The sequence below is a fragment of the Epinephelus moara genome, chromosome 12 (genome assembly GCF_006386435.1).
Source record: "Epinephelus moara isolate mb chromosome 12, YSFRI_EMoa_1.0, whole genome shotgun sequence".
Lineage (NCBI taxonomy): Eukaryota > Metazoa > Chordata > Actinopteri > Perciformes > Serranidae > Epinephelus > Epinephelus moara.
In genome coordinates this window covers 26,119,268-26,146,549 of record NC_065517.1, presented here as the reverse complement: position 1 = coordinate 26,146,549, position 27,282 = coordinate 26,119,268, and the positions used below count along the sequence as shown (strand labels likewise).

The window sequence follows — 27,282 nt, the reverse complement described above, 5'->3', positions numbered from 1 at the left end:
TCAGGAACAGAAGGGTCAGATTCTGTGTTGGTGACACTCATCTTGGGTGCCCACCTTGAAAATATGTTGACTATATAGCTCTTCTGTGCTGCCTAGTTGAAGATGTGTGTGAAGCATCCATATTTTAGAATATATAGCTTCTTTGCATCGTCAACTGTCATGGCTACATGGATGTTAACTACAACTTGACTGGTTGACAGAGGCATACAACTGCAAGGCTGTAATTCAGGTTGTCTGATGGGAAGGGAATTGCTGTTGTAGAAGTGTGGAAATATCCGAATGCACCATTTTTAACACACTTCATTATTCATCTGTGTTGTTTCCACAATTTCCTCAGGATTTGTTAAACCAGCAGCAAAGCTGTAAACGCTGTCTGTCAGTGATTGAGAGGAATCACCACACCCTGCAGAGGACACTCTCCACCAGTAAGGTGCTCCGAAACTTCGACCTGTCCCTGCTGCAGAAGAGAGTGGCTGAAATACAGGGCTCTGCGCAGGTTAGTGTTAAACATACATGTGTACGCACACATACCAGAATGCCACACAGATGCAACATTACCCACAACGCTGATTATATTAATGAGATTACAAGAACATCAAAACACCCAGGAGGCAGCAATGCAGATTAGACTTGCTCATGTGTCTCGCTATTCATTTGCTTGACGTAAAACAAATAATGTAATTACACCATATTACCAAAGAGACCAATTACAATCACCACTACCTACTGTCCGTCCTCTCAGGCTTTGCTGAAGGAGGTTGGGGAATGGAGAAGGCAGGAAGAGGCCAACAACTGCCTAAGGAGGAGGTTTGAAGAATCAAGACAGGAGCTGGAGAGAGTGCTGAAGAAAGCTCAGGGTTGCTTGAGAGAGACTGGAGATGCCGAGGAATTACTAAAGAAACACAGTGTAAGATCAAACCTGTAACTTTCTGCTGTAAATAGAGGACATACATTCAAGAATACTGGCTGCTAAGTCTTCTCTTTTCCACAAAGACAAACAGTTTATACACAGCAGCAAAACAGCACTCAAAATACACCTGTAATACCAGGTACACACAGCGTGAGAATCAAGCTGATTTTGGCCCAGATTCCCTGTCAGTCGTCGGCAAAACCATGTTTTTTTGACAGTTCTTGCCTGATTTTTCTGGGTTGTGGGGTTGTTATGAGTTTTTTTTTACATCCCCTGATCTGCCTGGAAGTCTATCCTGGCTGCACCAATTTCAGATCATAAGTAGTGAGCATGATCAATATTTATGATCTGAAATTTATTTTGGGTTATTTGTTATGCAATATCGAATAGGAATGACCTCCAGCCTGCACTGTAAATCAAGTGGCTATCTCCAAGACTGAAAAATGAAACCAACAAAGAGGTGCCAAAAATTGCAGTTTCGTGTTTGGCCACTTGAGGCTGGCTGCAAAACAAAGTCAGTCCCCATAGACCCCCATGTTAAAATGCACAACTTTACTGCAGAAATAAACATGTTTACAGCCTGCTGCAAAATTGGTTTTGGTCTCTATAGCTAATTTTAACATTCATGACAACTGTACAAGGGTTACATTTTTATATAACTCACCTTTTGATATTCTATTGAGACCCAAAGTAATGCATATTTGAGGGCAGGGCTGCTCTGAGCGACAGGCGTCGCTACAGTCCTTGAGTTAGATCCACCCCTTACTCCGCTCCATTCCACCCTCTCTTCTAAATATGGTCACTTCTGGCCCCAAAAAAAACAAGATGGCGCCTGAAATGCCGAGCTCGAGCCTCCATAAAGGTGGCTTACAAACCAATGGGTGATGTCACTATGAAAAAAAGAATTAAGCAATCAATGTAAAACATGTACAGTACAGTCAATGTTCACACCGTCTTCATGACTTCATCGATATTTCTTTCTGTGTGCTTCCTAGATTTTCTGTAAAAATGAGTGCAAAAACGAACAGCTGATTCTTAGCGCCCATCGTCCACCATGTTTGTTCACTCTGAAGTTACGTTTGATCGTGCAGAATAGCAAGATTGTTGTGGTTGTTCATGAATGGAATCCATTAGTGTGAGGTATACTGTCATGGCCCAATCATTGTTTCCACAAGGTACAAGAACAAAATGTTAAATGTATCATTATATGTCACATTACACCAGTATTAACAATAACCGTGATATTTAAAAACTAAATATTGATATCATGTTAATAATATACATATGATAATAATGCATAAAAAAAATCCATCACCTTTTAAATCATATCTATTTCTTTCCGTTCTCACTTTGTCACCCTCCCCAAATGCCATCTGGTTGCCCTTTTAGCATCCATTCAGTGTAATTGCTCTTTTTGTATGATTTTGTACAGTAATGGTAACAGACTCTGTCTCCACCTCCTTACAGTGTTATTCATTTGCCAAAAAAGAAAAGAAAAACACATCATAAATAAAGTTAAAGATAAATTTGACTGATAGCATTATTTTTCTTCAAATTTTCACTGCATCTTATGTTATCATTATAATAAACTCTTTTGGCCATGATAATTATGTAGTAAAGATCTGCTATTGTACCAGCTATAACATGTCTCTATGTGTGTGGTCTCACATTTTTAACATCCTTTAACATTTAAAAGATCTTTTAGTATGGGCCAGTCTTTTTTGTCCACAAACAAAAGAGATAAAATGATATATACTCAAGATGTGTTACTCTCTCTGTCCCATCACATGTATTTTTTTCTGCACAGGATTTTTTTGGCCAACTGGACCAGCGGTTGCTGAGTGTGTTCCTGAAGGCGTGTGATGAGCTGACTGACATCCTGCCACAGGAGGAGCAACAGGGGCTGCAAGAAACTGTCCGCAGGCTGCACAAACACTGGAAGGTCAGGGGTCACCGTGCTTTAACATTCTCACTAATTACTGTATATCTCTAGAGACACTTAGCAGATACTTCATTAACATAACCAGGAAGACCTTTGAATTTGATAAATTTCCCTTCAGTCTGTTTCCAATTAACCTGTACTAGTTAGATTAAAATGCAACCCCCTCAGTGTTTACTTGCAGTCTCTTTAGATGATGTTTTGTCTTTGACAGTTTGGGGATGATACAATATGAAACTGTAACACACTTGTATTATACTGCACATCTTATCAGCCTTGTCTCCTGTGCTCTGTGTCTTCTCTGTCTTTTCCGCAGGACATCCAGGGTGAGATACCGTCTCACCTGCTCCGTCTTAAAGTGGAGGTGGAGCGTAGTCGAGTGGATGTGATTATACAAGACGTCAGAGCAGAGCTGGACAGAGAAACGCAAGCCCTGTCTGGCACCTGCACCAGTGAGCGAGTGATCAAAGAGCACAGAGTGAGCCTCGGATTTCGTAGAAATTTTAAACAGATTAAACCAGGAGTGAGAGTAAAAGAAAGATAAAATCACTTAACGTCATCTTCATCATCATACTGGCACCTCCTTAATTCAACATTCCCTTCTCCCTTATCTCCAGACTTTTTTCAGGGAACGCAAACCTCTGACTTTGTGTGAGAAGAGGATTAGAAACATGGAGGATCTGTGTCATAAGTTGCCTGACAACGACCCGGCTTATCGAACGCTAGATTCCACCAGGAGGGCTGTAGAGGAGGTTACGGAGCAAATCAAAAGCACCCACCTCAAACTGGAGCATCACCCTGATAAATGGAAAGAGTGGAATGAGAGGTAAAGGTGGACAAAAATTTAAAGTCCTCACAGTAACTCCAACTCCTTAGAGTCTGACATTTTCATCACTGAAGGGGTTCAAAGTAGCTTCTTCTTTTTCTAGGTTCTGTGAGCTTTCTGATTGGCTTTCATCTCAGAGGAGGCAGGTGAGGCTTTTGAGAGAGACGGCAAGAAATTCGGGCCACCAGGAGCAAGTTGATGCTGCTGTTCAGGTGAGTTAGCAGCACATTATATTTGCTGCTGTAGGCTCAGAGATTAGGCTCTGATTCAATACCACTCAGCCTCAGTAAACCCGCATTCCCTTTTGCTCCCACCATTTTTAGGCACTGCAGGAAGCAGTAGATGCCCGAGAGGAGAGTCTGCTGTGGCTTAAGAGCCGTCTTGCTGGGCTGTCTGAAGTCAGCTCTGAACTGGAGGTCCAGAGACAGAGAACAGCTCTGGCCAAACTCTCAACCGACCTGCGGGCACTCTTTTCTTCACTCTGTCAGGTATTGTAGGATATTCCAAAAGCTACAAATGTCTCTGTTCTCCTAACAAAATATTCCTGTCTGATACTTTTCCTCCCTCTTTCACAGTGGGGTGAGGAGGGCTCTGCTATGTTCCAGTACGAGGAACTGAAGGAGGAGGTGCGTGGTGCACTGGACGAGGTTCTCAGGGTGCGGAGAGAGGCTGAGGAGCAGACCGGCAGGATCCTGGATGCTGAGGGCCTGGAGGAGGCCAAACAACTTTACCTTATTCACCAGGTGTGTGTAGCTCAGAGGAAGGAAATTGGTGATGTTAACCTGGACAGTGATTAACAGAAGCTTCCATCAGAAGAATACAACAGATGACTCTGAAATTAGCTGATGAAATACAAGCACTGACGCTAAAGTGTCTTCAAATTAGAAAAATTTAGCAGCCTCTTTCAGTGTCTTTTGAGGAGTTTTATGTCAAAGGGGAAACGAATAATTTGAGTTTAAATTACATCTGGTTTAAGTGATAAAGAGAAAAATGAAGACACCTCAGAAAATATTTAGGATTTATTTTTCTCACAACTTGAAGAGTAACTTAACAGCCTCAACAAGTCTTAGTTTTGCTTACATTCAGTGGTTTAACTTATTACCTTGCTACAGTGATGTTAATGTGTACTCAGGAACTCTGTGACATCACTATAAGATGTGGATAGAAGTGCTACAAAGCACACTTCTGGATCAGGGGTCAAACAGGCTAAAAAATGCATCTAGAAGAGAGAAGGATAGTGTTAAAGGGGACCTATTGTGCCTTTTCTTAATTTCTGTCATATACTGTTACACTGTCAGATGTTCATATTAAACATGACAAAGTTTCAAATAATGAGATAAACATTTTTACTTCTCTGCACCGGCGACTGTGGCCGTGGTCACAGGCATTATCTTTTCATGTTGTCCATCCATCCTTCTCTATGCCCACTTTCATGAACTTAATATCTCAAGAATGCCTTGAGGGAATTTCTTCATATTTGGCACAAACGTCCAGTTTGACTGAACGATAAACTGATTTTAATTTTAGTAGATTTAAAATTGTAGTTCTCTACTTTGGCTATAGTATGCCGTATTTCTTAATATGGTTGTCTGCTCCAGGTACACTACTGCAAATGTTTTCATTATGTAGCCTACACTGTTACATAAAGCCACATGCTTATATCAGGGAAAGACGGTAATCTTGGTTACCAATATATATTTTGCCCTAAATTCTGGCAGGTTGTGTTTAGAAGCTATAAACTGCAATTTTTCACCGTGGAACATGCTGCTATTCTCTTTGACAGTTATTCCCTCAGCTGCAATGATAGTGCAGAGATGCCAAGATGTGGAAGACCAGAAAATGCTGACCAGTCAGAGCACACTGGGCTTTTTCGGGAGGAGGGATTAAAGAGACAGCGTTTTTTGAACATTAAAGCATGTAAACATGTTCTTGCGTTGTGTACAGAAAATGAGCACAATAGATCCCCTTTAAAAAAAATCCACCTCAATGCACTTAATAGATATTGTGTTGTCATTTTGCTGCAAAAACCAAATTTGCTGTCTGACATGTTATTTTCTTTTCTATGTGTTTGTTTTAGCACCACCTAAAGCGCTTGCATGCTAACAGGAGGGAGGCAGAGCTTCTGGTGGCCCACTGCCGCCAGCTGCAGAAAGGGGAGGGGCTTAGTCAGTCCCTGCGGGAGCTGGAGGGAGCTTTCCGAGAAGTCGACCACAAATCAGCGGCAAAGGAGCACAACCTGCAGGTAGACTGAGCCTGGATTTTTCTCATGTGTCAGTGTGCTAATGGTTGCACATGTGAGTTTCCGCACACGCTCCTGCAGTGACGATTGATTGGTCCATGTTAAAACTTAACCAGATATTGATTGTTATGTGGAATGTTAATTTTGTTTGTATCTGTTGTCTTGGGAGCTGTGTACACACTTTTATCACTGTCCTTGGATTGATCAGAAAATCAACATGCCTCTACATGAAAATGTCTGGAGATGCCAGGAGTGCATAAGTTCATTTTCAAAGGGAAAACCACAGTAAAACACCTTAAATCAAAGCTTTAAAACATCAGGGATAAATGGTAAAGATTCTGGTGTCTATACTTCTGAGTGAATGAAAGTTAAAGATCCACTCTAGATGGACCCTATCACACCAGTATCAAATAATTACATATAGAGGGACTGATGATAAAAGATGAAGATAGACAGTGCATTTTGATGTTCCTTGTTATAATTTTGTGCAGTGATCTAGAGTTAAATTAAGACCAAAGACTATTTTGGTCTGGACTGTTTTGAATGATACGAAACACTACTGTACCCATCAACTCTGTGTTCACATGTAGTATTGCCTGTATGAAGCTCTACCCACTGACATTATCTTGCTGTTTCTATCATCTCAAGGCTACTCTGAGCTCCTGGCAGAGTTTTGAAGCAGAAAGAGAGGCAGTCTGGAGGTTTATCAGTAATACCAACAATGAGCTGCACAAAGAACTTATTTTCAACAGCCTGGATAGCCTGAAAACTGAACTGGAGCATAACAAGGTGTGTACATACAGCATGTGTGTGTGTTCTTGCATGTAGTGTGTGCTCTGTATTTGCTTATATGATACATTGATTTTTTTCTTGTCTGTAGGAGCTCCTCACAAAGGTTGAGGAGTATTCTGTGCGAGCAGAACTCCTCCTGGAGAAGGCAGCAGACATTCAGCTTGGTCCGAAGAATCAGACTCTTCTTCTACAGCAGGCTCAGTCCACTACAGAAGCAGTCACACAACTGCAAGACCACCTCAACAAGAAGTATGTCCCATCGTCATACTGTGACTTCCTTCGTACAAAATCATATTTTCAGGTTTGATGAGGAGAAATAAAGTGACGATGCCATTATTTACTATGCTAAACAGCATTCTTTGTCATTTATTTATAGCTTGTGAAGAGGACCTTCACTTTATGGAGACCTATTGTGCTTTTCCTTCTTTTGTTTCATATACTGTGGATAAAGTTGCAATGTTGAATGTTCTTATTACATGTGCCCAAAGTTTCAAATAATGAAGGAAACGTATGTAAAAGTAATTCCTGTGAGCAAAACCCTCAGGCTTCAGACCATTCTACATACCTTGTTTCCAACGTTTTTTTTCCACTTTTGAGACAAGCTGACATTAGCGCATGGATTTCTTTATATGGTCATCTGCTCCAGACATACTACTGAGACTTTATACATTACCTAACCTACACTGCTACATGAAGCTACTTGCTACCCTTGGGGAAACATGTAATCTTGGTTACTGATGTTGTTTCTGCTGGAACATGTCTGGTTGTGAAGATTTTGTTTTAGAGGCTTATTGTTAATTTTTCACAGTAGAAAGTGCTGCTAAACTCTGTTACAGTCATTCCCTGGTTACAATGATGGTGCAGAGACACCAAGATACCGAAGAATTGGAAATGCTGACCAATCAGAGCAGACTGGGCTTTTTACGGGAGGAGGGCTTAAAAAGACAGGCACTAAAACAGAGTGTCTCAGATAGCGAGTAAATACAGGTGTTCCTGCAAAGACAGTTTAAGGAGAATTAAGTGTTTATTGAACATAAAATCATGTAAACATGTTCCAGTAGAAGCCTAAAGTACTAGAATAAACCTCAGAAAGAGCATAATAAGTCCTCTTAAACAGCAAAATTGCAGATCTGTCATTGTAATATTTGTACAATGGGAAAGGGAAAGTCTGAAAAAAGTGAAGCACATTATTAGAGTGAGATAATATTTTACCAACATGCTGTGACTGTCTGGGATTTGATCTTCTGTTTGCACTCGTGTCAGTGTGGGCTTGTTTGTTCTCATCTCTACACCACATACAGATAGGCACACAGTTTATTTTTCAGAACGGTTCTCATGTCTTCCAGTGTTGCCCAGCTGGAGATGATGTGCATGTGGTGGGAGCGTTTCAGCAGTGAATCAGAGATCTTCTCTCTGTGGATCAATGAGAAAGAGGCGGAGCTGGAGGCTGTCAACTCCACCTCCTCCTTAGATCCTCTGGACAAACACATCAGCACAGTGGAGGTCTGACATGTATCTGATTCTTTCTTAAAACTGCATTCTTTGCCGTGACTTTTATCCTGACCCCTCTTCCCAACTTATAGCAAGTGAGTGAACTCTAGTGGATAGAGCACAAATAGATGTCCAGATACACTATAAGCACCAGCATTTAGGAGGCCTGTTGAGCCCTGATCAAGCCCAAGAAATGCTTGAAAGTAGGTTGGCAGTCCACAAAGCTTTGCAAAAATATAACCAGGGCAAGCGGTTTTTCAAACAAGCATCACACTGCTTAGCTTGTTCACTGATGTACAGAACAGGTCAGGATATCTTCACTGGGAAAAACTGAAACAATCTTATATTTGCAGGTTTGCATCTTGTCCAGTTAGGAAGAGCTGTGATACTGACTGCACAGTGTACAGCATTTTCCTTCAATCACCTTCTGATATTCACAAATAAATATGCACCATCCACACATTTTTTTAGGAGCTCCAAGTAAAATGAGTTCAAATTGCTGTCTGGCCTCGTGCCTATAGTGAACAGTATCAGCGTGGCCCGAGGGTTATTAAGATTAAGATGAAATAAGATTAAATTTTAATGTAACTCCAGGGGGAAATTGGGTCAGAGCTGCAGCAGAGACGAGCATATAGAAAATAAATTGATCATATTGAAGGAAATATAATCTTGGCTTGCCAGACCTCAGCCTTGTCAATCTCACGGAGGTCTAGAGAAAAAAATGTCTAAAAATATTTGGGATAACGGGACTTAAGAAGTCCTGCGGCAACCATTTGATAAGTTGTGAGTTTGAAAACATTTGCCTCCAGAAACAGCACTGTCAGTTTTTTTTCCTACACAATTTCTGTGCTTGAATTTTTCCACAAACGTGCAGCGACACAACTTTTCCCTATGATAGATAAAGGAGCTTGTAGAAGATAAAACATAACAATGTCTGTGTCAGGCCAATGAAGAAGCTAGAGAGAATCGACAGCGTGTTATCAAGTCTTATTCTGCTACTGCATTTCGTTCTGTCTTGTTTATTGTATTTTTTCCATCTCGCACTTTTTCCTGATTAGCATTCCCCTGCTGTTGCATCCCTACAGGCTATGTCAGAGGGTTTAGAAGAGAGAAGGGCAGCCCTTGCCCACATGGAGGCGGACTGTGAGGCTCTGTCGAGCTTTGTGACGCCTGGAGAGGCTGGACGTATCCGGGCACGACTTGCACAGATGAGGCGCTACTGGGAAGAGTTGAAGGGGAGAGTGGAGCAGCTGGGAGGACAGCTCAACCAGAGCGCCTCATACTGGCAGAGATACAATGATAACCTTGAACAGGTACTCGACAACAAAGAAACTGTAATTATGACTTTGCAGTGCCAGTGTGTTATATACATTTAACAGTAAATGATTTTTTTTGGTCATTATCAGGTCAAGAAAGCAATGAGTGACCTTAAAGAGAAGCTGGACTGTCCAGTCACATACTGTTCATCATCATCTGAGACCTACAAAAGCCTCCAGGATCACATGGTAAAAATAAAACAAACACAAAGAGTGCCTATAGTCATATATCACTACTGTTTACTAGAATGTTACTGAATCCTTAGAAATCTGGATGGTGTACCTTTTGTTTTTTTCATACCTACACTGTAAAAGAATAGAAATCAACATTTTTTTTCCTGATTATTTCTCAGGTTAGGCCTTAATTTAACTGATACTATAATCTGTAATTATTCACATCGTTAGTTTATTTAACCTTTGTTTAACCAGAAGTAACAGACTTGTCAATTGTCCCGGCCAAGACCGGTAGCAGCACAAATAATACATAACAATTAAAAATGAAAACAAAAAACAACGTACAGGAATGAAATCAAAATGATGAAGACATCAAAAAACATCCTTCAATCATTCAAAACATTACAGGCAAAATATGTCTGCTTCCAGGTAATTTAGAAACACTTTGAATGCATCCAATGAGACCAGCTCCCCGAAGATTTAGGTAATTTTGCAACTGATTGCAAGCCAAGGGAGCAGCATACAGTACTCAGATACTTTTTTTCGAATTTTTTTATTTCGGTATGGACTTAAGGAACTGTTAGCGTGAGTAAGCTCTGAGAGCAAAGATAGTAACTCCACACACTATTTGTAGGATATAGATCTAAGGTAAGGAGGAGGCAGACCAATAATAGCTTCATATGCCAGTGGTTAGGTTTACTGGTGGAAAAGGCAGACCATCCAACCCAAGCATACAGAAAGCAATGGTGAGAAAGGGCTTTGATATATGTAGTAAATCTCAGTGGTCTGTGGTAGACAGTATCCAGCGTGTGTAGGAATTGTAATGATGCATGCACGCATGTAACATCACCATAGTCCAGCACAGACATGAGGGCAGCTGCAATTGGCGACCTCTGGCTCACCTGATAGAGCGTGTGCCTCATGTAGGCTGAGTCCTTGGCAGCAGCATGGGTCAGAAACCGACCCCCGGCCCTTTGCTGCGTGTCATCCCCTCTTACTCTATGCCCTTTCCTGTCACTCTCCAGCTGTCTATAATAAAGGCAATAAAAGACCCTTTAAAAAAAGATGGTGGCGACCAGTCTCCTTTTGGCCTTGAAAGAAAAGCAAGACTCCTTTCTAAAATTAAAAAAAAAAAAACAATTTCAACTTCAGTTATTTTCACTAGCTGCTGAATTGAATGAAAAACAGTTATGTTGTTAGCAGGATTTATGTGCAGGAGTTGACTTTGTAGCCATTGTGGTTTAACATCCTCTGCGGAGCTGATGACAAGTACATCTCTGTTTCCTCCAGGAGGTCTGCCAGGCTGTTGAGCAGCTGAACCCCAGGCTGATGACTTTGTGTTCAGCCATGAAGAGGCTTGGAGAGGGCAGCCAGCTGGAGGAAGAGGTGGCTAACCTCCAGAGGCAACAGGGAGAGTTTATGGGAAAGGCAACAGAAAAGCAATCAACATTAGAGAGCCTTCTAGCACTGTGGCAAAGGTAAAGTCAACAGCAATGTGTGTCTATGCTTGTGAATTGCTTTTGAAAAATTAGGGCATCTGCGAAAAAAACTATGGTGAAAAAATAATACTGCAGATGTACATTTGTTTGAAGAAGAACATCAGTCCGTGTTAAGCTCATGTAACTGGTACTCCAGCTTTGCTCAGCAAAATTCTGAATGTTTCACCATTGAATAACCAGATGAGCCATCCTTTCCAGCTTTTAAGACAATAACACATAGATAGATTATAGACAGATTTAGTGTTGAAGGATTTAAAAAAAGATATTGAATAGCAATCATTTTGACTGATACTGCTATTGTGATATCTTTTGCAATCAGTTAGAGTGATAATTTTACATCATTATTCTAATTTTTCATTGAAAATACATATTAATATGGTAGTGGTGTGATGTTTGCGGGAATCTGTACCAAACAAAAATGTTTTCTCAAGTCTAGAATATGATGTATAGGCCAGGGTATCTCTGCAGTATGTCAATATTTAATTTAGAGTAGTAATTTGACACACATTTCACTCTTAATAAATGTTGTGCCTCTTGCGATTTGAAAAATGTAGTTTGCCATATTGTGATTTTGATAAACTTTGTTCAGCTGTACACAGAATCACAAAGAAAGTCACAGATGTCTCTACTGTTTGAAATTCCTCTGTTTGGTTGTCTTGAGTTTACCTGAGATTATATTCAGGATGTGTTGCGATTCTTGTGATGCCTTGCTGGGCTGACAGCATGTTTCTGTACCTGGTGTGTGTGTGTGTGTGTGTGTGTGTGTGTGTGTGTGTGTGTGTGTGTCTTAGACCTAGAGGAGATGTATTAGAATATTTCTTGTCATATCAAACATACACAACACAAACACACAAACTGCTGAAAAAGGACTTCATTTACTGTGCTGTACTGTGTGTTTTTTTGCTGACTCTATTTCCCGTCTGATTGTATAAACATTGCAATTTCCCCTTTTATTGTGCATGTACTCTTTCGTCTGAATCCTTCTCTCTGTGCTAATTTCCTCTTTTATTCCCTGAATCATTCCCTCATCTTAGTGTGATGTAGAGGAGTGAGATCTTGTCTTTGACCCAATCTGTCTGTCCCCCAGTCAGCCATCGCCTTTCTATTCTAATAATACGCTCTTCTTATCGCTTTCTTTGATCACACAATAGACTTGGACAATAGACTGCAGCGATTGTTTTTCACTCTTCTGTATAAGGCACATGCAAGCTGTTTAAATTGTTAAAGCGCTGGTGCTTGTTTTATTGCATTTATCCAGTCAGCTTTTTGCTGAGTTTCTGTGTGTCTCTGTGCGTGGTTGTGTTTCTCTGCAGTCGGTCTTCTCCCCTGCAGGTGTATGTATGAGGGATTACTTACAGCAGTTGGTGCTCTGGCGAGATATGGTTGCCCCATTATGACCCTGTCACTGATACCAAGGCATGGTCGGATAATAAAAGAAAAACACAGCCTGTGTCACTGTGTGTGTATACTTTAAGATCAGAGGTTGCTGCTATCAGTCTTTTCTTAGATCAGTATTCTATTCATTTTTCAGAATAGTGCTGCATAAATTGCATATTTCATTTGAATATATTTTTCTTTGTTGCCACCTTTGTTTCTGCAGATTTGAAAAGGAGAGCTCGTCCATGAAAAGCTGGCTGAACAGATGTGAGTCTGTTTGCTGTCCAGACACCGACCTGCTTTCTGCAGACAAAGTAAAGCTCAGAAATGAACTGCTAAACGTTCAGGTAAATCATTTCCATTTGCATCTTGATTTTTTTTCCTTAATGTAAAGGAAAATATGCATATTTTTGCCTCATCTACATATTGTGTTGTCAGCTATTCTGTATTCCATCATTTTTAAACACTTATTCTGCCATCCAGGAAATGCAGGGTGAGACGACATCCTACGAAGTTCTTCTGCAGGGTCTTGTGAATCTTGCACTGTGTCTGTACCCCACAGCGCCTGAAACTCGTATCCAAGAGATCAGCAATGATCTCACACGACTGGAGGAAAGATGCACTTCTATGAAGAACAGCATATCACACAGGCAATTCTCTTGTTTTACATACAGTATCATAAAGATTATACAAATTTATCTGTTTTTCAAAAAAACGTAGTAGCATAAAAATATATATACTTCACCTCTCAAATAACCAGAAATCAGTTGCTCACCCTGTGTTACATCTAATTTGTGAAAGAAAACTGTTTTTCTGGCAGCAATAGTAGCAATAATCACTGTCAGGTCCTCAATCCAACCTGCCTTCCACTGCTCTTTTAGGCTTGAGCTGCTGGAGTCGCAGTTGTCACAGCTGGAGCAGTTTGATCAGGCACTATTGACTCTGACCCAAAGGAGTGAGAACTTCCTGTCTGGCTTGAGAAGCTCTTCCCAGGTTGATATTGCTGATGTTGAGACTGCAATTAGTAAGCTGAAGGTGAGAAATCAATACGTGGCTGTCAACAACAATGTCCTTTATAGGTTCTGTATATTGGAGCAGTAACAGTAAACAAGTTTATATTGATTGCTGTAGGAGCTGATATAAATTTGTCTAATTGAACCATCTTGTTGCAGACACATGAGGAGCAACTACAAGCACATGCATCATTGAGAGAGACTCTTGAGCAAAGAGAGTCCTCCCTGCTTCGCTGCTCCACCTTGGAGGCCCAGCAGCAGCTCCAGGGCTGGAGAGAGGACTGCCTACAGCCACTCAATGAGTCCCAGCGTCTCCTGCTCCTCCGTAAAGAGTGCCTGACAGCATTAAAAGCCTTTCTGGAGAAGAATGGAGCAGCAGGTAGGGCTGTGCGGAGCCTTCATGAGGCGGTGGAGGGCAGGGGGAGCTGGGACCGCTCCAAAGCTGAAGAGCTGCACCGTGGAATAGGGGAAGTGGCTAAAGACGTGGCCAAGCTTGAAGCTGAGGCAGTGGGGTTGGATGGGCAGCTAAGCAAGGCACACCTTCACCTGAGCGGCGCAGAGTGGCGGGGCTCCAAAGATGTCAGCCATCCTCAGGGAAGAACATCTTGCAGGGGACAGGTGGTGGCCCTCATGATGGCTCTAGAGGAGGTGCAGAGGGGCGTCGGATGGAGGCAGAGTGAAGCAGATGCTTTAGGGGCATTATGGAGCTCCTTCAGGGAGAGGAGGGAGGAGGTGATGGAGAATTTGAAGAAACTGGAGAATGAAGCAAGGCAAGAGGGGGCCAGAGAGAGCTCTGTACAGGCTTTTCAAAACAGGTGATCAAAACACCCCCAGATATATTGTGGTATTATATTTAACATTAGCAGAGTTTGTATCAGCTGATACTGAATAAACTGTATGGTATCAGTCCATATCAATAACTATTGATATGTATTGATAAACGGTACCTGCAGTTTGACATCTCTATCCAAACACCTATGTTCCTCCTGTAACAGCTTTTTGTTCTTAGATAAATTGTTCAATCCTCTGAGGTTTTCATTCACAGACCTGCTATAAGCCAAACTCTGAGAGTATACCGTCTATGAATGAAGCCAAAATATAGATCTGAATTCTCTAATTTGTTGAAACCGAAAAATTTGATATATTATGTCGGAATCCAGGTAGTAATCCCCATTGTTTTCTTCTCCCAGGCTGCGTTTTTTCGTCCAGCTGGAGGATGAGCTCCAGTCCCTGCAGCATTCCCAGCGGTGGTTAGAGGAGAAGGGAAGCCAGCTGGCCCAGCGAGACAGTGAGCTGGCTGGGGAGGCTCTCAGAGAGGTAGCACTGGTGAAGACAGCCTGGGAGAACGTGAGGACTCTGATCACCAACGGGTAAAGATGGGGGGCAACAGAGAGGGATTCTGACTCAGTCATTTCATATATTTGTTTTTGGTCCTACTGTGCGGAGGCAGAAAGTTACACTGAGACAGAAGGAGAATTTTTTAAACAGCAGTTGCAGAGTCTGTTGTATTTTCATCATTTAATATCCAGTGCCAAGTGATGTGCCAAGTAATAGTCTTGACCTTTCTCTTCTCTTTTGTCATACAGTCAGGAACAGAGTGGGGTTATGGTAGATCTTCTCCGCCAGTTCCACCACCTGAAGTCAATCCTCACTGCTGTTGTGGAGAACGCTGAGGCTGTTGCTCACAATCTGCCTGACCACAACCACAACGCTCAGGAGGCCAAAAGGACTTTTACTCGAGTCAGTGCTTTTTTCATTTTCTCAGAAAATTATTAAGTGTTGAGTTTTCTGCATTTTCTTTTCACATGATGCATTTGGTGGACCAACATTTCTAGCTATGATTCATGCATCAAAACATGTCTCATAGTCCACTGAGCTATGTCAGGAACAAGCTTTGCAGAAGTGTTAAAACCTGCAGTTCATCTCATGGTCACTTGAGGCTGGCTCCAAAAGCAAGTCAGTCCCCATGTTAAAATGCCCAACTTCACAGCAGAAATAAACATCTGTACAGCCTGGTACAAAAGAAATGTTTTTATTATTTTTTCTAATTTTCCCGTTTAATGACAACTGAAGCCTATGAGGGGTGAATTTAAATGTTGTTATGGCATAAAGTTATGCATAATTAAGAGCATTGTCGCTTTAAGTGACACATGGGTGTTGTTTGTTGACAAGTCAGGAGCATGGCATCAACATTGGTTAGGTAATGTAACCATGGCGTACCCCAGAATCACAGTATATAGGCACAGCCTTAGCTGTTGCTTTTCTAGTATGTTTTAACTTCATGAAAGTTAATTGTAACAATTTGGTTGTCTAAATAAAATCCTGTTAAACGACTAGTTACTAATAGAGCCGCTAAGGACTCGGATATATAGTTTTTCATGTTAGTACATTTTGTTATAATGGTTTTAAGCCTTTTTTTTTGTTCCTAGCGTAAATTAGCATTAGCATTAGCACAATCAACCATAGCCGTATATACACAGTGCTAACCTAGCTAGCAGCTGCCAGTGGGATTAGCTCCTTTAATCTAAATATGGTCGCCTTTGGTTCCAAAAATCCAAGATGATGACAGCCAAAATGCCAGACTCAAGGCTTCAAAATGGGAGTCCACAAACCAATAGGTGAGGCCATGATGGTAATGCCCATTATTTTATACAGTTTATGCTCAGGACATAACATCCGATAGTACTTTGAATTACAGCTCGTAATAATGACAAAATGGTTATAGTTGGGTAGTAGTCTGATAATAAAGATATAGCCATTAAGTCATCCCATGTAATAACCAGGTAATAGTCTGGTATTAACAGTGGATATTTATGGGTGATATTAGACTGAAATATATGTAACAGGGTAATAATAAGGGGCCAAAATCGATAGAAAGGGAGATAGAAATTACATTAATGGGGTAATGACCAGATAATAATGAGGTAATATAGGTTTTTTTTTTAAACAATATCATAGGCCACTATCAGCGCAACACCTTCAAAATGATATGACAATTCTCAGAAGTCAAAATTGGTGATTATCATAATATAATGCAGAAATTCATCCTTCCTTATGTATGAAGCATTCTCTTTTATTTCAAGGTAATACTGTACAAAAATACTACTGTGATTTTATTACCTGGCAACAGTTGTGGTAGTTTCTATGTAATGATCATTAATCAGGCCTGCAAAATGGGAAATGCTCAACTACCTGTTTCATGCAGCCCTGATTCATGGTTATTATACAGAAACTACCACAAGTGTTTTATAATGTAAGTGCTATGGAATATCCATTGTCCAAATTATTGTATAAGTTGATTATATCTTTCCTGATAAATCAAAGTTAATGATTCATAGCTTTCAAAGCAGCAAAAAAAAATTCCTCTCTTTAAATCACTGCACTTTATTCTTCAGTTATTGATTTATAGGTATCAGACTGCAGTGTGCATGACTTTCCCTGCATATCAGTCAGTGAGCTGAACTCTCAGAAATTATATTGCACCTCAGCAACAAACCCCCTCCTGTTTGCACAGTATCTCTCCCTCTAGTGGCGGTCTGTTGTCATTCCTTCTGCACTCTCCTCTGTCCCTCTAGCATGACACTGTCCAAGCTGAGCTGAGAGAAAAACAGGATGACATGGACCAGCTCATCAGCACAGTGGAGGACCTGCAGAGAGAGCTGGAGAAGGTTCCCAACTCTGATGCAAGCTCCGTCCAGAGAGACATGGAGATGTTAAGAGACCAGTGGCTGGAGGTGAGTGGTTCTTGATAACTAATGCTGTACAGTGCGTCTGTTTTGGTAAAGAGGTCTTGACAGCTGAAATCCCTGAGTTTTTTCTGGGTTTTGTGATATTAATGAGTTATCCTCATCCTGACACGTGGCACTCCATGAATTCTGTCTGGAGCTCAAACATGGTAATGACTATTCAGGGTATGAGGAGATTTGTGGTGTTGTTTTATGTGACTGTTGGAAAAAAAAAATCAATTATGACTTCCACATTACGGCTCTGCCAAACACTTTGCACTGCTCTTCTTTTAATGATATTTATTTATGTTTTTCCCTTTTTCCATTTTCTGCTCTTGAGGGATTTAGTTGGCTGCTCAGCTGTCACAAATTAGACAGAAATATAAACAAGTCTAGACACGTTATCTGCCTTTCTGTCTCTCCCTCTCACACACTTTTCATCCCCACATCTGTCAAACCAATTAAGTCTTGTTTTCCCTCCATCTCCCGGTAAAGTATACCGTCCCTTGTTACGGGGAGAGAAAACTAAACACAAAGAGGGAGAGAGTTCCTACCTCTCTTGTTGATTGAGATGTATTCTGCTCAGTACTCAGATAGACTCCTGGTGTCTTTTCCTTCAGGTCTCAGAGAGAATACAAACCAACACAGAGAGACTGGGCTACTGTGTAGCGCTGTGGGACAACCTCAAGTCAATGGAGCAGGACATTAACCAATGGGCGGCCAACTCCATCGCTGATCTCACCGACAGTGTTAGTAATCTCAGTGATAAAGAGCAGACAGAGGCCCATCTTGCCACCTTTCAGGTCAGAGCACGCTGAATAGTCTGTATGAAAGAGTGTTTGAATGATGATGATGGTGTAATATTCAGAGTGAGTTCATAGCAGGTCCGATTTAATTGAAATGTCTAGCACTTTGATCTACAGGCTGATGTTGAGAAGAGGGAGCAGAGACTGGACGCCCTGCAGGAGAGAGTGACAGAGCTGAAGGAGCGAGCCAAGCTGCAGGAAACCCCGTTACAAATGCAGGTGAATATGGTGATGGGAAAAAACATTTTGGAGGATTTTGCTAAAACTCCAGTTTTAGGTCTATTTCGGTCTCAAGTAAAATGCTGCATAGATGTAAGTGTGCAGAAATCTCTTCCACCAGTTTGGACTTAATGATGTTTCCAGCACCTTTCCAAGACTAAGCTGGGTGGAACGGTGGTTGTCCTACACCACTGAAATTACCATTGCAAAATAATATTTTTCCTATTGTCCTAGGGATTAAAAATGCTAATACAAAACTCTGATGCTGCAAAAATAAAACTACAAAGACCGACATACTTAAAATGAACAAGTAATAATAATAATCTTGCTAAATGTCTTTATTGAACCAGGTCCTGGAGTCAGACCTGAGGAAGAAAATGGCCCATGCACAGGAGGTGTACAACCAGGCCAAACACACTCTGACCTACTTCAGTTTCCAGAAGCAGCGACTGGAGGACCTCATTTCCCAGATGGCCGAGCGGCTGGTGGCAGTTGAGGGTTCGCTATCTGACCTCACTGAAGCTACTTCTCCTGAAGACATTGGCACAGTGAAGGTATGACACTCTCATTTCCTTAAAGATAATGCAAGAACACAACAGTTCAAGACCTAAATATATTATGCAGAAAAATAATAGTCACTCTGCAAGTAACCACATAGTCTTTCTCTACCTATCACTATTTCTATTGTTATCTCTGTTGCTTCATACTACCAAACATGCACTATACTGTATGACACGAGAAGATACAATAGTTGACCAGTGATGCCTTAATTATTTAAACAACTGCCCGCATAACCATCACTAGTTAAGATGAGGCAAGTTTATTTGTATAGCACCTTTCAAACACAGAGGCATTTAAAAGTATTTAAAAGGGATAATTCACCCCCAAATAACATATTTTTCCTCCTACCTGCAGTGCTATTAATCAGTCTAGATTGTTTTGGTGTGAGTTGGTAAGTGTTGGAGATATTGGCTGTAGACATGTTGACTTCTCTCCAGTATAAAGGAACTAGATGGCACTCAGCGTTTGGTGCTCAAAGCGCCAAAGAAAATACATCTGAAAAACTCAACATCAATGTCTCTCAAGAAACTATGACCCAGTTACTCAAGATAATCCACAGACCTTTGCTGTGAGCAGTTTCATGTAGGAACTATTTTCTCTGTACTGAACTACACCTGCCAACCATATCACTGTGCAGAAGGAAGCGTACATCCTTTAAGCCCCCAGAAAATCTAGCTGTACCACCCATCTGCAAGGTGGATACAATACAAATCACTCCACCACCCTGTAGCCCTATTTACAAACACATGAAGACAGGCCTTCTTTTTTCTTACTTCTTTTCATTTACAGGACCTGCAGAGCATTGTGCAGCAGCAGAGGGCAGACATGGACTCGGCCAGAGATGCTCTGAGTGCCCTGTGCAGGTCTCATCCCTCACAGGAGCTGTCGTGCCTCTCCTCTGACCTCACCTCCATTGCCAAGCGAACAGAGGCTGTTGCGCAGCGCTGTGCCAAGACCAGGGGCAGCCTGCAGGATGGGCTACAGCTCCACTTCAATGGTAGGAGATATGAATGTGTAGTTTAGATATGTTGGAGTGAGTTTTTTAACATAAATTTTATTGCTTTTTTTCAATTTGTTATCACAGAACAAACAGAGGAAAACAAAACAAGTGGTCACCTGAAACACATGTTTGCCATGACCATCAAGAGATTTAGATGGAGTCTCTGCGGTGGGCCATATAATCAGTCCATATGGTCCATTTTTCTGTGAATTATGATTTTTGGAGTCTCAGTAATTGAGTGAGTCTTTCCATGTCATATATCTCCTTAACAATGTCTTTCAAATCACTTAGAGAAGGAGGATCCTCTTGTGCCAGTTCCTGGTAATGGCCTTCTTCGCTCCTGCTTAAAGGATTTAGATTAAGTATTGACCCTTATGTTGAACAGTTTCTCTTGTCAGGTTGCTAAGGTATAAGACCTCCCATGTGTTTGGTATTGCATATCCTAATATTGCCTTAAGTTCAATCCATACATCCAGACCTTACATCCCCAAAAAACATGAGTATTAGCTACATTTTTTTCCCTACACAGTCTCCAGCATGCCTGTTGTACAGATGTAGATTTACTTTTTCATCTTAGGAGTAATGAAAAATCTGTTTATGTTCTTCCAACAAAATTCTTTCCAAATCCTGGAGCTGGTGGTTGTTTGCTGTATGTTGGATATGTGAAACCAGTCTTCTTTTGTTAGTTGTATTTTGCTTTCTTTCTACCATTGTCCCTAATATAGGATGTGGAGATTCCTCTGTTCATAACTAGTCCTTGATAAAGTGCTGATATCACTCTACCTGTTTTGTTCCTGTATGTCCTACACAGTGTCTCAATCACTCTGTTTGGCTCATGAGGAAAACCTGTTTTTATATATATGACACAAATAGCCAGTTGCTACAGTAGATCAATTTACTACGAAAAATAAGTGATAGACCAAACAAAATAAACTAAATCTGGGCACATAAAATTGGCTACAAGTACAGGAAAGAAGGAATAGACTGTAAACTGTGGAGATAATTGAAAAATGACAAACAAAGGGGCACGATGTATTGATATGTGGGTGGCATATTTTCTTTAATGAGGAAAAAAACAATTTGTAGCATTATTAACTTCTTTCTTTTATATACATCAACAACTTGGACCTAACTTTATAAAACTTTCCTTGGTAATAATGTATCATCTCTGTTTAATGATTTGTTAAATTCTCTACTCCAGGGCTTCTTTGTTCTTTACCTCAGTCAAATACATCAAGTCATTAATGTAACAGTAACAACCACTGTAACTTCTTCCCTTATAATGAGACGTATAGATTTTAATAGCACTTAAAATCCCATAATCACCCAATCAAACAGTGTGCAACTACATGATGCAATGTCATTTGTTCCTGTTAGTAGTGCAACAGATTTAGTGTTGATTATCCTCATTTTTCCCCAGAGCACTTTCAATCCACCCACTACAACCCACACTCCATTGACACACACTGTCTGGCGCACCGGTGCGCTCTTGTTGCTCAGACACACACCTGTGCCTCGGAGAGTAATGTCGCTCTCGTCACATCTGCTCTCTCGAGAGTCGTTTTGGGCTTGTTGCCAAGGCAACCCAGCACTGCACAGCGTGGACACGCCCACGCTTCCCATCTGCTTCAACACATCACCTCTTCTCGCTCTCCTCCTTCGGGCTCCTTCACTTTTAAATCTTCTCTGGCTTTATTTAAGCACACGTCGGTTTTCATCAACTTGTCAACATTTGTTTACCTGCTCTCTGTGTTTGTCAAAGCAGAGCTCGTCCAAGACTTTCACTCTCGGCTGACAGATCTGAAGTTGGAGCTAAAAGAATGCTCAAGCCAATCAGGAGATCTTACCGTCCTTGGAGCAAAGTTGCAAAGGCTAAAGGTACAGTTATATATCATACTTTTACAGGTAATTGTGGTCTCAGTTTTCAGTAACTTCACTTGTTGGTACAGGCATGCTATCAATCTATGACACCAAAATTATGATGATAATAAAATTAACAGATTTAAGCAAGTAATAACTATATCATAGTAACAAATCCTATTCTAGAAAAAGGCCATCATGACCATGGCTCTTTATTTATTTAACTTTGCAGAGACGTATGAGTTTTCATTAGCAGCATGTCCCTTCTACATCCACAGATGTCAGCTGAGCAGACATCAGAGGGTGAGGAGCGTCTCTCTAAGGTTCGTGAGGAAGCCGAGAGGTTGCAGCTCCACCTGTCTAAAGCTGGAGCAGCACAGGTCCAAGAGCATCTCTCCTCCTGTCAGAGAGAGTGGAGGAACTACCTGGACAGCTGCTCTCAGAGCCAACGAGACCTGGAAGAGAGTATTGACCTTCTGAAAGAGTAAGTCATCTCTCTTGTTGTGTCATGTGTTTATGCAAAGTAATTTGAACTAAATGGAAATATGTCTCTCCTCTTTTCTCCAGCTTTAATTACTGTGTGGAGGGTGTAAGAGACTGGCTGAAGCAGATGGATCTCAGCCTCAAGAGAGAGCCTGTTCTTGGGGCAGAGTGCCAGCAAGGAGCCCCAGACACCACAGAAGAGCTGGAGCGGATGGAAAACCTCCATAAGGAACTGCTTGCAAGAAGGTGTGTATATATGTGGGTGTGAAAGGCCATATGTTATAGAGCGTGGGCTGTAAAATATTCTCAACAATAACATATCGCTGTCTCTTGCAAGGGACTCCATCGAGCGTCTCAGCCAGGAGGCTCAGTCTCTTTCTGAAGCAGGCCGGGGGTCAGGAGGAGAGGTCAGAGTGACAGGCCAGCTCCAGATGGAGCACCAGGCCCTGCTGAAGGCAGCCAGGGAGAAGCTGCGGGGATGCCAAGAGAGCCAGGCCTTTGGAGAGACCCTCCAAGGGGTTTGGGCCTGGCTGGAGGAGATCCAGGAAAGACTGGGTACAGTAGACAGCACCATGGGGACCAAAGAACAGCTAGAGCAGAGGCTGGAGACTGTGCAGGTGAGAGGGGGGTTTGACTAGAAGACTATAAATATCTGTAATTTTCATGAAATATTATATACGATGAGATGCGTAAAGCTGTTAGAATCGTAAGGAACACACTTATATTGTTCTTTGTTTAATTAATCTACTCTAATAGAGCATTTTTATGTCCAGACATCTATTACAATCTACAGTTGTTGTAGTAAACACAAGAGGGGGCTGTTTGCTTGAGAAAGTCTGAACCCAGTTCACTCTGACCTCTCTGTGTTTCTACAGGACATCCTGCTTTTGAAAGGGGAGGGGGAGGTCAAGCTGAATATGGCCATGGGTAAGGGGGAGTTGGCCCTGCGCAGCTATGGAGCCGCCGGACAGGAAGTGGTCCGCTCTCAGCTACAGGAAGTGGAGGATGCATGGGCCACGCTGCTTGTGACTGCCATGAGCTGCCACAGGTAGACTGCTTACCTTGTTCCATCATCTGGAATTTAATTTGATGTCTTATCCCCCATGTGTGCAATTACATATATGCATAATGATTTTAAAGAAGTGGTCCTACCTTTAACTTAATATTCTGTCATCATTTAAGTGTAGAATGCGTTCACACAAATTGGACAAACTGCAGTGAACTGTAAATTAATTTTCGTTTAATCATTTTTGTTTTGTGCTCTTATAATGCAGCATTAAAACTTTCACCCCTGGACATTTTAGAGGCCACTTACCTGTGAGCCAAAAAGTCCTCTCTCTTGGGAACAGGTTATTTTCATCATGATAGATTGATGTCTCAATGCCATTAATTACCATTAGGTTAAATACATAATGAGAAGTATTTGTCTCATTTTGTAACTCTGATTGATGTATCTGATTTAGTGTGTTCATTCCTGTGTGTATGTGTGCATGGCAGCATGCACATGCATCAGTTGTGTGTGTGTGTGTGTGTGTGTGTGTGTGTGTGTGTGTGTGTGTGTGTGTGCGTGTTTAATTGAGCAATTATAGCCCCTCCTAGCAAAAATTGATCTCATTAGGGACTAAATGGTGGATGGCAAACAGTGGGTCACACATGGGGTGTGTTTGTGTTTTAAGGGGAAAGGGATGACAGGAGGCGAGGGGTAGCAGGTGAAGTGGAGGTGTGTGTGTGTGTGTGTGTGAGTGTGGGGATATTGGCGTTATTTGAACATGCAGGGGTAACAGATGGCAAGGAAAATTGTGGGTGTGTATCAGCGCCCGTGTATTTGAACCAGGGGATAAAGGGGATAAAGGCACTAAGCCAGTATTACAGATAATTTAGATTTCTTGGCCATATCACGGGTATCCCATAAAACCTGTACCTGTATAAAGTAGGGTTTTTTTTGGGCATTAAATATTCAGATTTTATGTATCAAAATGATATGACTTTAGAGAAACCAGATAACATATACATTTGTAAAACAAAACAAAAACAAAAAAAAAGGCCAGCACTTGTTGGATTAGTCAGAAAAGGAAATACTAATATTACTTTTTGCTGACACATTTTTATACATTATATTTTATTTAACCTTTATATAACCAGAAAAACCTCTTGATACGAAAAATCTTTTTCAAGAGTTTCCTGGCCAAGACAGGCAGCAACATTGGTTACAGAGAAACAACACAGAACCAAAATGCGGAATCAAACGTGGAACACTGAAGCAAACAATAAAAAACACAAAAACATAAAATGAAATTACTATAAAGCAAAACTTTAAAGAGTGCATTGACAAATCCTATACATGAACCATAGGTAAAACAAGAAAACAGGGGCAACTATAAACAACCAACTTAAATACACCCTGACATTCACATTTAGGTGATGATGTGCAAAATTCCTGCAGTAGTGCTTTGAAACAGCCTAGAGGAAGCAATGAGTGCAACTATAAATCCTTCAGCAGAAGATTCCACATACCGTATATGGAGCTGCATACTTAAAAGCTCTTTTGCCAAAGTCCGTATGTAACCTAGGTTTAGTCAGTGAGAACATCCACACATTTTACATTTGGTATCACTTACAGATCAAAGTTTTCAAATCAATTAAAGTTCAACATTCTCTAAATAAGGATGATAAGGATAAAAGATGATTTGTATTTTCTTTTAGCAGGTTTAAAAAAAACCTGCCCACATGTTGGATACTCCACATATTTACTCAGATTTTCTGTGTTTGCTCAAAGCATAAAATTCCCATATGTGCCAGTCACAAGCTAACACACAGATCTACTGTCTTCCCTCCAGCCGATTAGAGTGGACCGTGTCGCAGTGGGGAGGATACCTAGAGAGTGCTGCCCAGCTGCGGTGCTGGATGGAGGCTGTGGAGAGGGAGGTGTGTGCCCCTCTCACCCCCCAGCCGGGACCCAGAGAGAAGGCCTCCCAGCTCGAGAGACTCAGAGCCCTGCTAGCTGATCTGGAAGACCACCAGGTGGCGCTATCCAGCCTGGAAGAAAAAGCCAGGGAGCTGTTTAAGAAGACTGCCGATGCCAGCTTTAATCACGGTGCCCGCACCCAGCTGCAGGTGCAGTTTGATGACCTAACAGCCTTGGTGGAGGTACGATGTTACTGTCAGTGTATTTAGTAAAAAAATATTGAAACTCCTGAACTTACTAAACTATTTTATTAATATTACAAGCCACTGAATAAGCTCATTGTTATATTAGAGTCATTGCTGACTGTGTGTGTCCGTTGTCTTTGTCTATAGGAGAGAGTACGTCTAGCGCAGGCCGTGGTGCTGGAACACCAAGACTACCTGGAGGCTGTTAGGGAGCTCACTGACTGGCTGATGACTGCTGGAGAGGAGCTACATCATTGGTCTGATACATCAGGAGACTCTGCCTCCATCAAAAAGAAACTGTCAGAAGTGAGGGTAAGACGGGGTGTCAACATACAAAGAAATCCCCTCGTTGATGCGGGCTGACACTCCTTTTGTTTTCTTTGTATGCACTTTTGTCACAAACTCTGAAAAATTCTGATCCATACGTTGACAGATAATAGTGTGCCACATCTGACAGGTGACAAGCCTATTGTTCTGTAGAGTGGGCATAGGTGTGGCGTTATTTTACAACTTTGACAATGTCGTCAAAGCAGACAATTTTATTTGAACTCATCTATTTATAATCAAATGTGCCTCTCAATGTGAACACAGTTTGGATGGTTGGAGAAAACAGGCTCTTTATTAGGTCTATTTAGCAGCTTTTCTGGAGTTCTTAATTATTTTACACCATCTGCATCACTTGAAATTGTAGATGTTAGAATTTCATTTTTTTAATTCAATTAAAGAATCGAGGTGCTGCTGAAGTTCAGAGTTCATTAGTGATTCTTAATTGATTGTGCTGTAGATTATATTTATTTGCTGGCCCTTTGCATGATGTTGTGGTGACTGAAATAGAATTTCCTCCATATACATCAGTATTCCACACCATTAGTGTACATCAGAATGATAATTCAACCTAGTCTTTGACAGATGGTTTAGACTGTATGTTTTTATTTTGAGCTCCTATAACTGTAACAGTAATCATGATTCTCTGAATTAACACCCCTGTCAGTTTAATTCATAGGCATGCCTCAAGGATGTGTTGTGTGTTAGTGAAACTACACCCAGTTTAAAGGCATTATCTGTTGCTAAGGTAACTGATTGCTGAATTATCTGAACCCATCTAATCTTAATGGACTCCTGCTATGAAGGAGGGCAAACTATATAGGGAATTGGAATTGGTTCTCAGTTTGTTCCCATATCGCAGCCAAATATCTCAGTCTCTCCTGGCACATTTCATCACCACTAAGTTGGTCTATTACCACGCAGTAAAAAAAAATACAAATAAAAGGGGAAGAGCAGTGCAGCTAATGTCTACGCTTTTCCTTGTTCAGTAATTCTGCAATTACAGAGGAGAGAAAATATGTGAGGAGATATTGATTTGCACTTAAATTTCACATGTGGGGCCTAATTATCACATTATAAATGTGTGTTTGTAGAGCCGTGGTGTGAAGCATATCGGCAGAAGAGGGAATATAATGTCTTGTGTACACAAGCTAGCTGCACCATTTTCATTTTCTATTCATGGTCTCAAGGTTAATGTTCATATCCTTCTATTCACAGACAAAAATGATCAGCTTCTTCCCTTTTTAATCCCTCTATCAGCTCAATGCTATCACATCACACTCAAGTGTTTGCTTTTCACAGCCTCTGCCTTTCAAGTGCTACCTGTGCACACAGAATGAGAGATGGAGGCGGAGAGGGATGGAGGCAGAGGATGAAATTAGTAATAGTGAGAGAATGCTGAAATAGCAAATGAAAATACAGGATGTCAGAACTCATGGTGCAAAGACAGTAACAGAAGTAAGGATAGAAAGTGATGAAGCAGGAGACAGAAGAAATCCATGTAGACAGCTTTAAATAGAACTGGAGGTTGCAGTTTCCGTAACCACAGTTTCCGTAGCAACTTTGTCTCCCATCTAC

At 41.2% G+C, this 27,282-nt stretch overlaps 1 protein-coding gene across 1 annotated transcript in view; it reads left to right on the top strand.

Moving 5' to 3' along the window:
• Positions 1 to 25,834, top strand: part of LOC126399208 (nesprin-1-like) — a 59,609-nt gene extending 33,775 nt beyond the window's left edge. The window contains exons 20-51 of the mRNA XM_050059062.1: positions 338 to 496; positions 743 to 907; positions 2,718 to 2,852; positions 3,166 to 3,327; positions 3,467 to 3,675; positions 3,779 to 3,887; positions 3,999 to 4,163; positions 4,251 to 4,418; positions 5,753 to 5,917; positions 6,563 to 6,703; positions 6,795 to 6,955; positions 8,053 to 8,209; positions 9,283 to 9,510; positions 9,604 to 9,702; positions 10,978 to 11,165; positions 13,445 to 13,598; positions 13,736 to 14,346; positions 14,767 to 14,946; positions 15,163 to 15,316; positions 17,152 to 17,310; positions 17,922 to 18,104; positions 18,225 to 18,326; positions 18,677 to 18,880; positions 19,677 to 19,884; positions 21,650 to 21,765; positions 22,026 to 22,231; positions 22,315 to 22,476; positions 22,568 to 22,847; positions 23,106 to 23,278; positions 25,068 to 25,377; positions 25,528 to 25,692; positions 25,814 to 25,834. Of these exons, the coding sequence (XP_049915019.1) occupies positions 338 to 496; positions 743 to 907; positions 2,718 to 2,852; positions 3,166 to 3,327; positions 3,467 to 3,675; positions 3,779 to 3,887; positions 3,999 to 4,163; positions 4,251 to 4,418; positions 5,753 to 5,917; positions 6,563 to 6,703; positions 6,795 to 6,955; positions 8,053 to 8,209; positions 9,283 to 9,510; positions 9,604 to 9,702; positions 10,978 to 11,165; positions 13,445 to 13,598; positions 13,736 to 14,346; positions 14,767 to 14,946; positions 15,163 to 15,316; positions 17,152 to 17,310; positions 17,922 to 18,104; positions 18,225 to 18,326; positions 18,677 to 18,880; positions 19,677 to 19,884; positions 21,650 to 21,765; positions 22,026 to 22,231; positions 22,315 to 22,476; positions 22,568 to 22,847; positions 23,106 to 23,278; positions 25,068 to 25,377; positions 25,528 to 25,692; positions 25,814 to 25,834 (5,799 nt within the window). The remainder of the gene's footprint in view (positions 1 to 337; positions 497 to 742; positions 908 to 2,717; positions 2,853 to 3,165; positions 3,328 to 3,466; positions 3,676 to 3,778; positions 3,888 to 3,998; positions 4,164 to 4,250; positions 4,419 to 5,752; positions 5,918 to 6,562; positions 6,704 to 6,794; positions 6,956 to 8,052; positions 8,210 to 9,282; positions 9,511 to 9,603; positions 9,703 to 10,977; positions 11,166 to 13,444; positions 13,599 to 13,735; positions 14,347 to 14,766; positions 14,947 to 15,162; positions 15,317 to 17,151; positions 17,311 to 17,921; positions 18,105 to 18,224; positions 18,327 to 18,676; positions 18,881 to 19,676; positions 19,885 to 21,649; positions 21,766 to 22,025; positions 22,232 to 22,314; positions 22,477 to 22,567; positions 22,848 to 23,105; positions 23,279 to 25,067; positions 25,378 to 25,527; positions 25,693 to 25,813) is intronic.
• The last annotated feature ends 1,448 nt before the right edge of the window (positions 25,835 to 27,282 follow it).